This window comes from Vanellus vanellus (genome assembly GCF_965231255.1).
Source record: "Vanellus vanellus genome assembly, chromosome: 6".
Lineage (NCBI taxonomy): Eukaryota > Metazoa > Chordata > Aves > Charadriiformes > Charadriidae > Vanellus > Vanellus vanellus.
This window is the reverse complement of record NC_138911.1, coordinates 53,798,777-53,812,491: the sequence shown is the minus strand read 5'-3', so window position 1 is coordinate 53,812,491 and position 13,715 is coordinate 53,798,777. Positions and strand designations below refer to the sequence as shown.

The following is a 13,715-nucleotide window of genomic DNA, read 5'->3' as shown; positions in this document are numbered from 1 at the left end:
TGATAGTTTCAGAGCTGGATCGTTCATCATACCATTATATGCTTAATAAGCTTTATCACACGTACTGGAAAGAGATTGGAAAGGCTTCTTCATGAAAATGTTTCACTGTTGTGTGAATGAAAAGCAACCTGTATAGAGTCTTTTTTAAAGGGATAATTTGCTGTATAATCCAGCATTTATCATGCTTTTGCAGCCTGCAAGTGTGTAAAGCATCTTTACGAAAAATGTACTGACAGCTCATGAACTAACTTTAGCCTTCTGCTATCATACAGAGCCAAAAAAATGAATTTTAAGCCTAATTAACTATAATTATTGGTTAATTAACTATAATTATTGTTCACTTTAAGACTACATGTGCCACATTTAATTTGCATGTTGGTTTTCATATCCATGACTTTAAGCACTGAAAAAAACCAAGGATTTATAAATGAAAGACTGATTATCAGGATGCTGTTATATACCTACATAAGCAACACCTTCTCCATCCTACAAATAGACTTCATGTTTCCATAAAACAAATAAAAACTGGTCACAAAACTGAAGATGCCCATAGATACACAATCCCCAGAACTCATACAAATATATCTGTGAGTGACTCATTCTGACAGAGAAACTGAGTATCCACTGGCAGGTTATATGTACAAAGATATACACCCTGAAATATATGAAGTTTTACACCCGCTGGTGTACCAATTATTTCATTTCACCCCTAAAAATAATTATCAAATAAAATGATGGACCTGCATTGTAGCTGTTGTGGCTACCAGGAAATAGCCCTTAGTCCCGACTTGCAATAGACCGAAGGACATGCAATCTCACATACCAATGGACAGATACAAAAGATTTGGAAGAAGAGTAGAAACAATCACAGATCATTCCTTCCCCCCTCCAACTCCACCTCCCATAACCCCCCTCAGCTGTCCAGAACAGATTGTTTCCTATTCATTGTTGACTTCACTATCAAAGGGACTTGGAAACAAGATTTTCTGATCTTCCCTGATACGAAAACACTCTTGTCTCGAAAGTAGATCCTACCTTTTATACAATGTTGTTTCCTTAGCAATAACACTGAATCCTGCGCTGTGTTTTCAGAGGTGGGGAGGGAGGGAAGCTTAAGTTAAAAGTCATCAGAATGCAATGGAACTCAGTCTGGAATTATTACAGATTATGTAAAAGCTCAGGGCATTCTCCTATGGTAGTTGCTCCAGGGCATTTGTCTCCTCTAAAAAAACACTCCAACAGAAACAATACTACAAGATTTAGAGAGATGAGCATTAAAAATTACTAGAGAAACACACTGCTTCCTCATTATCATCACATGCAGGAGCTGGTTTTGAAAGTGTTAGATATTTACAGGACAGACAAAGGGCATCCTAAATTAAATCAAATAAATTTTAAAAACAGATATAGAGGAGATACAAACATGTTATGCCAGATACAGCTATGGAGATTCTGGGTAAGAACAAAATATCCCTAGTAGACAGGTTTTTCCATTAATGTACATCTTCTAACTCTCTGTATGATCCTGAGCAGTGTTAGTCTTATCTCAGATTGATATAGATCACTAATTTATTACTACATCACAGTGTTCTTAATGCTGATTGTCCTCTAACAACACAGTGTTAAACAAGTAGCTTGGAGAAATGTCTTATGCCAAGGAGACTAATGTAACCAATCTCCAAACAACATTCAACAAACTACTTCAAAGTAAAAGTTTGGTAATATATAATGTAACAAAACATGTTTTCAAGGCTGACAGTGGTGTAGCTCATCCAAAATGTTAGGTAACAGTATAACCAGTCCAAATATGAATCAGTTCAAAACTAAGCAAATATTCTTATTTTTCTGAATTATTTTTGCCACATGTTGAACATACTCAATTTCAGTCCACTTCCTATTGGTCAAGGGTTGATAATATGAGATATGCTTCTCTCGTCAAATTCATAAATGTGAAAATGAAAAGGACAGAAAACCAGCTGTTTGATCACTTTCATTTACACAACTTTCGATGAATTAGTGCAACCACCACATTTGTGTTGTAACAGCTTAATAATTATTTCAGTTTAATCATATTTAAAACCACAGTCAACAAAATGAAGAGTTTCTACAGGCTTGCAGCAGTTTTCGGACAAAGTACATTTTCAGATAACAATAGAGAAACAGAGATAAAAAGAGAAGGGAGAGGAAGGATGGGCCATTGGTTACAGCACTAGTTTCAACTGAAAATTAATTTTCCTGCTTCACCACAGCAGCGTATCCCTGCACTGCTTTGTACAAGCCATTACATGTGCGCCTCAGCTACCCATCTAGGGAAAAAAAAAAATTCCACATTGTTATACGGATACATGAAGCTGAAAATATATTACCAATTATGAGACACTGCAATATCACCTTGATGGAGTGATAAAAACAATGAGGAGTGCGGTGTAAGGGGACAGAGAGAAGTAGCTTGAACTGCCAGTGTCAATACCTGTCCTATGGAAGCCGATTTGAAGACTGGTCAAATGAATTGTTTTGGGAACTGAATTTGACTTAAAAGAATAAAAGTACATACTTTACAAGTCAACATTTTTATCGGTAAATAGGTACTTGGCATGATTGTTGTTCAAATTGTAGAATATTACAGACAAAGAAGAGTGAATTAAATGTAGTTGTCAGAATAGGAATGCTGATCATTTCATTACAGCAATTGTCTGTAAATTTTTAATATTGGATTTTGAACACATTCTCTGAAATTATTTCAGATACTGTTATAGAAAAAACTCAGAATCCACACAAATATCACAGAGAAGAAATAACAGTCTAATTGTACCTCCAATTTGAGCAAGCTGCCCTGGTGATGGAGAACGGAAACCCTGGTCTGGTCTGTTCTCGGAAGTCCGAGCAGTTGGATGGTACATACAAACTGAATGTCCCATTAGGATTCTCTCTGCTGCTCTGGTCAGCCTTGGTCTTTGGCCTTCACTGAGCTCCCCAACACTATCATCAGAATCCTACATAGAACAGCAACATTAGAACAGCAGGTATAAAAAAACCCCAAGTATTTCTTCCAAACCCAGGCATTGTTATCTAATTACATTAACCCTTAGAGCATACATATTCTATACTATTAGCATTGAATAAAGAAAACCGAAACTAAAGAGATATCATCTAAATGGATTTGAAAGTAAGACCTACATTTATCAGTACTGGACAGAAAAGAATCACAGCCAAATAAAATCACTTATTTTGTTACGTGTATCCCAACATGAGCAGAACCTAAGTTATCTTTTTAGCACATTAAGTCTTTAATGTTACATATATGGCCATTGTTGATTGCCTGACCTTGTAACATTGGAAGCATCTAAAGTTATTGACTGTTTGCTGTATAGCATGTCAGATAAAAAGTTCCATTTTTAAGTAGGTTTGGATGGCACTTAAAATAAGGATGGTTCTCTGGATTCTGACTTTCAAAGTTGCAGATTAAAAACAGCTTGGTTCTATGCAGAAAAACAGGTTGAATACACACATATACACAGTATCATTCTAAGGCAATACTAGTAACACTTTCTCATGCTTGCACACACCTTGCCAGAAACTGGGCAGGGGGGAGTTCATTAGAGAATTGCACGGACAGACTGAGTAGTCTGTGACTATGGGAAAGGGAAAAAGCAAATTAGAGATGAATTTGTAATTGGCAGTGCTAATGAGAAAATGCCACTAACATTACAGTCAGACTTAGAGTTGACACTGTAGAAAGCTTTTCACTAAGTCCATCCACCAGCGCTCATTAAGTAAAATAAAGACAGACAAAGGAACAGTTAAGGAGGTGAATGAAGCTATTTAGACTAACCTGACCAAGACCAAAGGAGGAAACTGCATATGCATCAATAAAATCACAAAAAGTATGATAAAAATAATAAACATAACAACGGTGTTCATGAACCACACTGCGGTATTCACAGTTCACAGAATCACAGAATGGAAGGGTTGGAAGGGACCTCTGGAGATCATCTAGTCCAACCCCCCCGCCAGAGCAGGTTCACCTACAGCAGGTTGCACAGGATCATGTCCAAGCAGGTTTTGAATATCTCCAGAGGAGGAGACTCCACAACCTCTCTGGGCAGCCTGTTCTAGTGCTCTGTCACCCTCAAAGTAAAGTTTTTCCTCATATTCAAACAGAATTTCCTGTGTTCCGGTTTGAGCCCGTTGCCTCTTGTCCTGTTGCTGGGCACCACTCAAAAGAGTCTGGGCCCATCCTCTTGACATCCACCCTTTAGGTATTTATAAGCATTGATGAGATCCCCTCTCAGTCTTCTCCAGGCTAAACAGACCCAGGTCTTTCAGTCTTTCTTCATAAGGTTTCCCACCTCCTTTGCCCGATTTCTTACTCATACGGATGCACTGATCTTGAGCTTGGAGGAAGTGGTGCCTTAACCCATGGGATTCCTCCAAGTAGGTCTTCGAAGAGGGCAAAGTCAGCTCTCCTGAAGTCCAGGGTTGCAATTCTACTTTTTGCCCTGCTTCTTCCGTGCAGGATCCTGAACTCCACCATCTCATCGTCACTGTAGTCAAGGCTGCCTCCAATCTTCACATCCTCAACTAGTCCTTCTTTGTTAGCACAAGGTCCAGCAGCACACCTCTCCTCATTGACTCCTCCACCACCTGTGTCAAATATTATCATTGATGCTCTGCACACAGTTCTGTGTGTGCCCGGCTGTGTTGCCTTTCCAGCAAATATCAGGGTGGTTGAAGTCACCCATGAGAACCATGGCCTGTGATCATGAGGTTATTTCCAGCTGTTTGTAGAGGGCCTCGTTGACTTCCTCTTTCCAATCCAGTGGTCTGCAGTAAACGCCCACAACAGTGTCTCCCACATTAGCTTACCCCTTAATTCTTACTCATAAGTGCTCAACACGTTCTTCATCCATCCCTAGGCAGAGCTTGACACATTCCAGCTGCTCTCTTGCCTAGAGAGCAACTCCACCACCTCGCCCCGCTGGCCTGTCATTCCTAAAAAGTACACAGCCATCCATGACAGCATTCCAGTCATGCGAGCTATCCCACCATGTCTCTGTAATTGCAGTGAGAGCATGGCCCTGCCACCGCACACTTCCTCCATACATTCCTCCAGCTATGTCGGTTAGAATAGATGCCTGGTCCAAACTACTGTTTTCCATATAGACAATATTTATATGCGTGACAAAATATTACTTTTGTCCTTTGTGATGCAGATAGTTATATTTTTCTGTTAGTCTTTTTTTTTTCTGCCAAATGAATATAAATATTTTGAGGTTTTGTTCCAAGATCAGTATCAACAGCATGTGCAAAAGCGCATGTAGACATTTGCTGAGTTATTCTTCATATCTCCCTAAAACACTCATATGGCCATTAAGTGCAGTGAATTTATACTGCTAACTCTTTCATAACACTTAACCTTCAGTGTTTTTAAGAATTTTTACATGAGAACATAGCCAACAGAAGTGGGATCACTTCCAGCAGGGGATGAAGCGTATGAACCTGTTCTACAGCCAACAGCGAGGATAAGCTTGAAATATTTTATCTACTTTTGAGTAAGAAAGTATCACTTCAAAACTACTGTATTGGAAGGAAAAGGACTGTAAGTTACCTCCAAATGGTACACTCCTTTTGCAGCAACAGGTGCTTGATTTAGTTTGGCTAAAAGAGTCAGGACAGGATCCCTCTGATAGCCTTTATCCGGTCTTCTTACTACTTGCCCTTCACTGGGAGGATCATAATCCTAAAATAAAGAAACAAAATCCACATAATATATGAACCAAAAGCTGTTTGTTGTAGAAACTTGAATCATTCTTACTTTAGTTCATGGAATTTCAATGGGAAAGTATGAACAAGTGGAGTATGGCCATGTATGGGTAGAAATGTTTAGGAAGGATAAGCAGGGAGAAGAAAAGAGGACTCCTACTCTAGGACATTTAAACTTCGCATTATTGAGGTTGGAAGGGACCTCTGGAGATTGTCTAGTCAAACCCAACCGCACAAGGCGGCATCTGTTCCAGTGTTTGGCCACAGTAAAAACATTTCTTATGTTTACACAGAATGTTCTGATTTTCAGGCTGTGTCCATTGCTTCCAGTCTTTTCAATGGGCACTACTCAAAAGAGTCTGGCTCTGTCTTCCTTACTCCTTCCCAGCAAGTATTTATACACATTGATAAGATCCCCCTGCAAGCCTTCTCTTCTCCAGGCTAAACAATCCAACATCTCTCAGTCCTTCTTCATATGACAGTTGTACCAATCCCTTAATCATTTTTGTAGCCCTTTGCTGGACTCACTCCAGTAAATCCTTATCTTTTTTGTACTGGAGTGCCCATAACTGGATGCAATACTCCAAATGCAATCTCACCAGTACTGATTAAAGGAGAAATACCACCTCCCTTGACCTGCTGGCAATGCTTTTCCAAATACAGCAAAGGATGACAGTGCTGCTCTTTGCCACAAGTGCATATTGCTGGTCTGTGTTCACCTTGTCCACCAGGATCCCCAGGTTCTTTTCTGCAATGCCGTTTCCCAGCTGGTCAATCCCCAGCATGTACTGGTGCATGGAGTTGCTCCTTCTTGGGTGCAGGACATGGCATTTCTCCTTGTTGAACTTAATGAGATCCTTGTCAGCCCATTTCTCCCTCTGAATGGTGGCACAACCCTCTGGTGTATCAACCAGTTTTGTATCATCTACAAACTTGCTGACGATGGGGTCTGTCCCATCATCTAGGTCATTAGTTAATATGTTAAACAGCACTGGCACTAGTACTGACCCCTGGGCATACACCATTACTGACTGGTCTCCAGTTGGACTTTGTGCCACCAACCACAACCCTTTCAACCCAGTAGCTCAGCCAGTTTGCAATCCCAGGTCAAATCATCCCTTGAATTCACAGACATCCATAAGCCTATTGATGGTCTGAGTCAGGATGAGAGGGGAAAGGAACACTGGGAATGTTGTGGGCAGGGTCTGCTTCAGAGTACCTGACCAACAGAAAGTAAGAGCAGGTTTTCTACAAAATATTAACAGGGTTCTGATGATTGCAGGTCTTCATCCTCATGGCAGATTTCAACTATCTGGACATCTTCCAGAAGAGCCATACAGCATTGTGGAGGCAGTACAGGAATTTTTTAAAAAGCCCTCTGGAGGTCCCTTCCAACTAATGCTATTACAATTTCACTATCATTTTTTTTTCTTTCATAAAGAAAACAGTTTGATTTAAGCATTGTGTTACTCTACCTGATACTATCATTTATGACAGCTATGTCCTACCAAGAGGCATTACACAGAGAGCAAAAGTCCAGGCATTTGAGGAAGTGTTAAGAGGAAGCGAATGGAGAATATCTTGACTTGGGAGGCTTCCAGAACAATGGACTGAAGTAGATATCAGATGAAAAACTATACTGAAGTTTTAAGCAGCTTTAACTCCAGCCTCAGCTAACCTACTTTAATAATTTAAGCACACACGCAATTAAAAGATGTCTCAAAGCTGAAACAGCTCAGAGCATAACAATGTTCTATGGTGTTTAAAATGTCTTAAAACTAACAACAATAAAGAGAAGAAAAAGCTTATTAGCCACTTCTCACCTACGGAAGTATATAAATCATTCAACTTTTTTTAAAATATAAATTAGTTTGTGTTTCTTTTCTTTCGAGTTCTGAAATTCTAACATTTTTTGTAAGCGTACAGTTTAAAAGCATAAATTTAAAAAGCTTGTAAGTCAAACACTTAAAGCACATCCAATTTAGAATCATAGAATTGTCTAGGTTGGAAGAGACCCTTGGGATCATCAAGTCCAACCATCTACCCTACTCTACAAAGTTCTCCCCTACACCATATCCCCCAACACCACATCTAAACGCCTCTTAAACACATCCAGGGATGGTGACTCAACCACCTCCCTGGGCAGTCTATTCCAATGCCCGACCACTCTTTCTGTGAAAAATTCTTTCCTAATGTTCAGTCTAAATCTACCCTGTTGGAGCTTGAAGCCATTCCCTCTTGTTCTGTCATTAATTACCTGTGAGAAGAGACCAGCACCAACCTCTCTACAGTGTCCTTCCAAATAGTTGTAGACAGTGATGAGGTCTCCCCTCAGCCTCCTCCTCCTCAAACTAAACAGTCCCAGCTCCTTCAACCGCTCTTCATATGATTTGTTTGCTTGGCCCTTCACCAGCTTCGTTGCCCTCCTCTGCACTCGCTCCAGCACCTCGATATCTCTCTTGTATTGAGGTGCCCAAAACTGGACACAATACTCAAGGTGTGGCCTCACCAGTGCTGAGTACAGGGGCACAATCACCTCCCTACTTGTGCTGGCCACGCTATTTCTAATACAAGCCAGGATGCCATTGGCTTTCTTGGCCACCTGGGCACACTGCCGGCTCATATTCAGCCACTCGTCAATTAGAACCCCCAGGTCTCTTTCTGCCAGGCAGCTTTCCAGCCACACCTCCCCAAGCCTGTAGCGCTGCATGGGGTTACTGTGGCCCAAGTGCAGAACCTGGCACTTGCCCTTGTTGAAACTCATTTATCAAGATGCTCAAGGTAGAATACCACACTAACTCCATTGCCTTGTGAAATATTTCCTTACCATTTCATTGGCATCTTGTAAAGTACTTGTTAAGCTCTCAGCGAGGTTTGGAAGAGACAGTCCTCCTTCTGCTAATGCTGAAAAATATTTTAAGTTACCAATACTAAAAAACATGCAAGAAAGCCAAGGCCACATTCATTAATAATTGCAGCACAGTTCTTTAGTAAAACTGGAAATTCCTACTACCGGATGTGTATTATAAAGACATATTTTCAGCTTCCAAGAAAAACGCTCTTATACTTTGCTTTCAATAAAAACTCAGTACCACATGGTACTTGTGCAAGACAGTTCTAGTTATTTCACAAGTTGATCTTATGACAAAAGAGCAGATTTAATCTTTTACATTAGTAAGTACAAGCATTTTGTTCGGAGACAAGAAAAAGAGCAATGAGGTCTCTTAAATCCAAAACCATGAACAGAAATTTAAGGACCAGGTTAATGGTTGCAGTTTTATCAGAAAATGTATGAAATGTAACTTCAGTAGACTGGAGTAGAGTTTATAATGAAAAAAAAAAAATTAATCTATATTCTAATTTCCACAGATTTGTCTAGTTAGTTACCTCTTGCAGCCAGGATCTGTCCATAGCTGAAAAGTACCTCCCCTTCTGAGATGGGTCTGTCTGCAGTTTCTGTTTCTGTGAGGGTAAGGCTGCTTTCTTGTGTGGACTGCCCAGAACTAACTGTAGGCACAGGTGATGGAACTGGTGGATCACAAGGACGCGATTCAAAGGGCCTCGCTGACGACTGCTGAGACAGGAAAATCAAGGCCTCTGGTTCTTCATCATTAGCCACTGACATCTCACTATAATGTAAGAATATGCATTATGAATACAGCAAAACACATTGAACAATATAGACTAAAGTCTTAAAACAATACCAAAATTAATTTGCAAGCATTTTTTCAAATGAAAGAGAACAGCATTTTACAGAATACTCCCAAGAATCAACATGGTTAAATAACATTACTAATGAATTTCTGGTTATAAATAAAAATTACAACACATATTCCTGCTAAGGTAATAGAAAAAATAAAATGCTAATAATGCAGTACTTCATTGTCACTACATTTATTACTGGCAGGTGTAACAATATCAGTTTACTAAGTACAATATTCAACAGGACAATAAATAAAGACCAATAAATTCTGAGAAAGGTCCTGATTTCACATTTTTCTCCAACATGTAAGTCAAACAATTCAAGAAAAGAATCCTGGCTTATCTCAATGCCTCGGATATACACATTAATCATTTCTCTATTGAATTTTTGAGGATATATCTAGAAATAACTTTTTTTTTTTTTTTTAAGAAATGCGAAAACCATGCAGCCTGTTCAACTCACACAGCCTTGGGACGGAATGGTTCTTCAGTTAAAGGACTGAGTTTCTCTTCTTCCAGAGGAAGTTCTGCATCATCCCATGGGTTTGGAGGTTTTGGACTTTCCATTTTTTCAGTTTTGGAGACCCATTCTAAGGCAGGGGGGCTTGGTGTGGTTGTTCTAGGAGGCGTATTGACAGGTGTAACCACAGGTGTGCCAACATGGCTAGTGACAGCTGGAATCTGAACTCCTGCATATGTGAAGCCAAATTTCAGATCAGAAAGGAAAGTGGGAAGTAAATCCCCGACAGAGAGTTAGTCAGTTCCCCTAAGCACTTGTAATGTTTGTGATATCTTTAGATAGTTACGGAGACAAGACTAGCTTAAGACTAGTGTCTTTTAAGTACACTGTTGGCATCTGAAGGAACTAGAAGAAACTCAATTGCTGACTTCCTTTAATAAGGGAAACCACTCTGCATCTTAAAAACTAAGCTTCCTTTCTTGGAGAGTGTAAATTTGGCTTAATCAACATTAAGAACACAGGCAGAAGCAAAAGACAGCTATGTTTCCAACGTGAAAAAGTGTGGAGGGGTAGAAATCACTCAGACCATAGAAATGTGCATGAAGTCTGAAAATAGAACTGTTACCAAAGAGAAAATGTCTGCTTTTTACATTAATTAGCCCGTAATTTTTGTATCACATGAGTTCCCACTTGACTTACGACCTCAAGAATATTTATCCTGAGAGATAACACATCTTTGAAGAAGAAAATTAAAGGCAGTAGATTAAAGCATGTTTTCTACTTCTAAACTTCAATTATTATTTTCACTACCTGTTTCTTTAATTTTTTCATGTTCGTGAACATCCTTACTCGTTTCTGTAAGAGACTGAGAAGACTCTGGAGTTTTGACTGTAGGCAATTCTTTTTCTGAAGGTGGTGTTTGTGGTGGTGTGGCCTGGGGTGTTGGCAATGGAGTAGGCACAAGAGACTCCTGAGGGAAAAAAATTGTAACCACAGTTATTGTCTCGATGCAAAATTCCTATCTTCCAAGTATCCCCAGAGATAGATGAGGAAGAAAGAGAAAGGCAGTTTATCACACGGCACGAACAGTTGTTGCTTAGATACGTGCTTCATGGATCTAACCCCTCCATCTAAACATAAAGTTGCACCACACTAAATGGTACGCCCAGACAAAATAAATTAAAAAACAGTAAATTATGTATTAGAACGATTACATTTGGGAATCATTATGTATAGAATAGACTATTTCAGTTGGAAGGGACCTACAACGATACCCAGTCCAACTGCCTGACCAGTTCAGGGCTGACCAAAAGTTAAGGCATGTTGTTAAGGGCATTACCCAAATGCCTCTTAAACACTGACAGGCTTGGGGTATCAACCACCTCTCTAGGAAGCCTGTTCCAGTGTTTGACCGCCCTCTTGGTAAAGAAATGCTTCCTAATGCCCAGTCTAAATATGAATTTTATGATTATACGATTTTTAATAAAGCAGTTGATACAGTGTTAAGCAAGAAAATATTTCATGACGTGGATAAAATTGAGTCAGTATGATAATTTCATGGTAAGAGACTCAGCTAAAGAGATTACAATCAAGCAATAGCCAAGACAGTAAAGCACTAAAATAAACACAAACACAGTTGTGATATTCCTTAAAAATGGACAGTGATGGAGATAAATCTGACAAGCAAATATGATAGAGTTTAGCCTGCTATGGAGGAATATTATCATCAACCTTTCCAGGTTTTTTCCCAGCCCTGTTCTCCAACATTTCATAAAGACAAGAAGATGATGGGACTAAAGGAAAGCTTCCAGGCTAAAAACCTCTTACGGGAAATGGAACATGATAACACATTTGGCAGTTCACACACAACTGTGTGACATCATGAACACCAAAGAACTCGGTAACTGGGCAGCTGAAGTCCTAGATAGGAAACTTCACAGTAAGAAGAGGTAGATTAAGAATGCATAAAGTACATATTCAAGAACTTCTGCTATAAGCTGAGCAGAAATGGAAAAAGGAGAAGAGCCGTATGAATGTACAAATTATCCAAAGGATAACTGTTAGCCAAAAATGTGGAAAGACTTTAAAAAAACATAATTAATTACCTGAGATTCCAATAAAGGCAGGAGAGTACCACTACTATAGCACAAGGCACTAAGGAAACCCCGTCTTGCCTACTACGTTAGTATTAAAAATGTATATCACGTATATCAGCATATTAGTGTTACCATGGTCAGGACCAATCTCAACGGGAAAACATAAAAGCACTGCTCATCAGCAAGAGTCGAAAAATGGTATACATACAGATGATTTCTTTATTTAGCCTAATCAAACAAAGGCCAAAAAGGACAAAACTAATCTTTTGAAGCATGCAAATGAATATATATAGTAAGGAGAAAACAACCGTTTCAGCCTAAGGACATTTCTGTTTAAGCTGGTACAGAAACAAGAAGGCTTAAGAGGGCCATTAGTAAATGTAGAATGGTTATTCAAAGAGGTTTCTAAGTATCAGAAGAACAAGCTCCAAAGAACAGTCCTCTTTAACATCATACCCTCCTTAATCTGTAATGGTGTGGGGAAGAGCTCTTTAAATGCAGGATAGCTGTATTTAAGCCTACAGCAGCGAAATGATTACTTCTGACTATAGAATAATCTGTGGTCACTTACAGCAGACACTAGGCAGTAATTCAGTATATATGGACTGTAGCGGAATAAATAATTGCTCTCACTTTCAACAAAGCTTTGAATAGTTAGATTTCTAAGTGCAGCAATTTCCACATTCATCCCAAAGACATTATAAAACACCAGACTGTAGCACAGCCATGTTGTTATCAAAATAAGAGCCAGCTGTCATTTGATTATCAAAGGGAACAGAGAAAATTATTCTGTATTACAGGAAGTTCTACTGATCATTTAAGCATTTACTGAAAACTACTGAACTCAAAACTTAGAAAGAATTAATATTAATTTTTACAGATATTAAAGAATGGCTGCAAGCCCATAAGACTAAAAATAAAAATCACTCTCAGCTTCAGTTTCTTCTTGTATGAAGAAATTAGTTTCTTCATATTTCATTTCTTTGCAAGAAAGGCGCTATAGCTATTTTTGTTGGAAAAAACACAAGCTATCTTTTGACAATATGAAATTAAGTAGCAAGTCTTTCCCTTAGAAATCAGTTTTGTGCTCAGCCTTAAATTAAATGAATAAATATAGCACTTTGCATGCAGCACCAAGGAATTAATTGTTTTTAGTTTTCAATTTTATTTTTTTTTTTTAAAGTGAAATAGGTTTAACCTTGTTGCTTGCTGGGATATAATACGAAATAATAAAAAAATGCAAATCATGCACATTCAGTTCATCAGGTTTTTTCTGTCATTTGTCTTGCACATAGTTGAACCACCATACCACGAGGAAATGATCCCTTAGAACTTCAGTAGGGAAGTTTAAATAAAATGGGCTCTTACCATCATAGCCGTTGCACTTGGAAGAACATTTGTAGCAGGAACTGCTTTTTGAGCCTGCTTGTTACCCAGCATGGTTGCAATTGTCTCACTGAGAGCTTCATTTACAAAATGACTTATCATTTCTGAGTCCACAGGCATGCCAGCATTGATGAAGAGTTGAAATCCTCCACCACCTACGACTTCAACTGAAAATGAAGAAACACAAAACACACATCCAGGTCTGACTTCTTGTCAGACTTCTTAAAATACACGTACTGTACTGCAGCCACTTATTTTATTCTCCACAAACTTTTAAACATTCCTTTGCAAAAAGTGATGGGTTTTTT

General features: G+C 38.9%; 1 protein-coding gene across 1 annotated transcript in view; it reads right to left on the bottom strand.

The window, feature by feature from the left end:
* KIAA0586 overlaps positions 1 to 13,715 on the bottom strand; it is a gene marked incomplete at its 5' end in the record, with an annotated part of 83,716 nt that overhangs the window by 32,845 nt on the left and 37,156 nt on the right. The window contains 7 exons of the mRNA XM_082485594.1: positions 2,813 to 2,993; positions 5,609 to 5,740; positions 8,591 to 8,667; positions 9,151 to 9,392; positions 9,929 to 10,154; positions 10,736 to 10,895; positions 13,390 to 13,574. Coding sequence (XP_082341720.1) covers positions 2,813 to 2,993; positions 5,609 to 5,740; positions 8,591 to 8,667; positions 9,151 to 9,392; positions 9,929 to 10,154; positions 10,736 to 10,895; positions 13,390 to 13,574 — 1,203 coding nt within the window. The remainder of the gene's footprint in view (positions 1 to 2,812; positions 2,994 to 5,608; positions 5,741 to 8,590; positions 8,668 to 9,150; positions 9,393 to 9,928; positions 10,155 to 10,735; positions 10,896 to 13,389; positions 13,575 to 13,715) is intronic.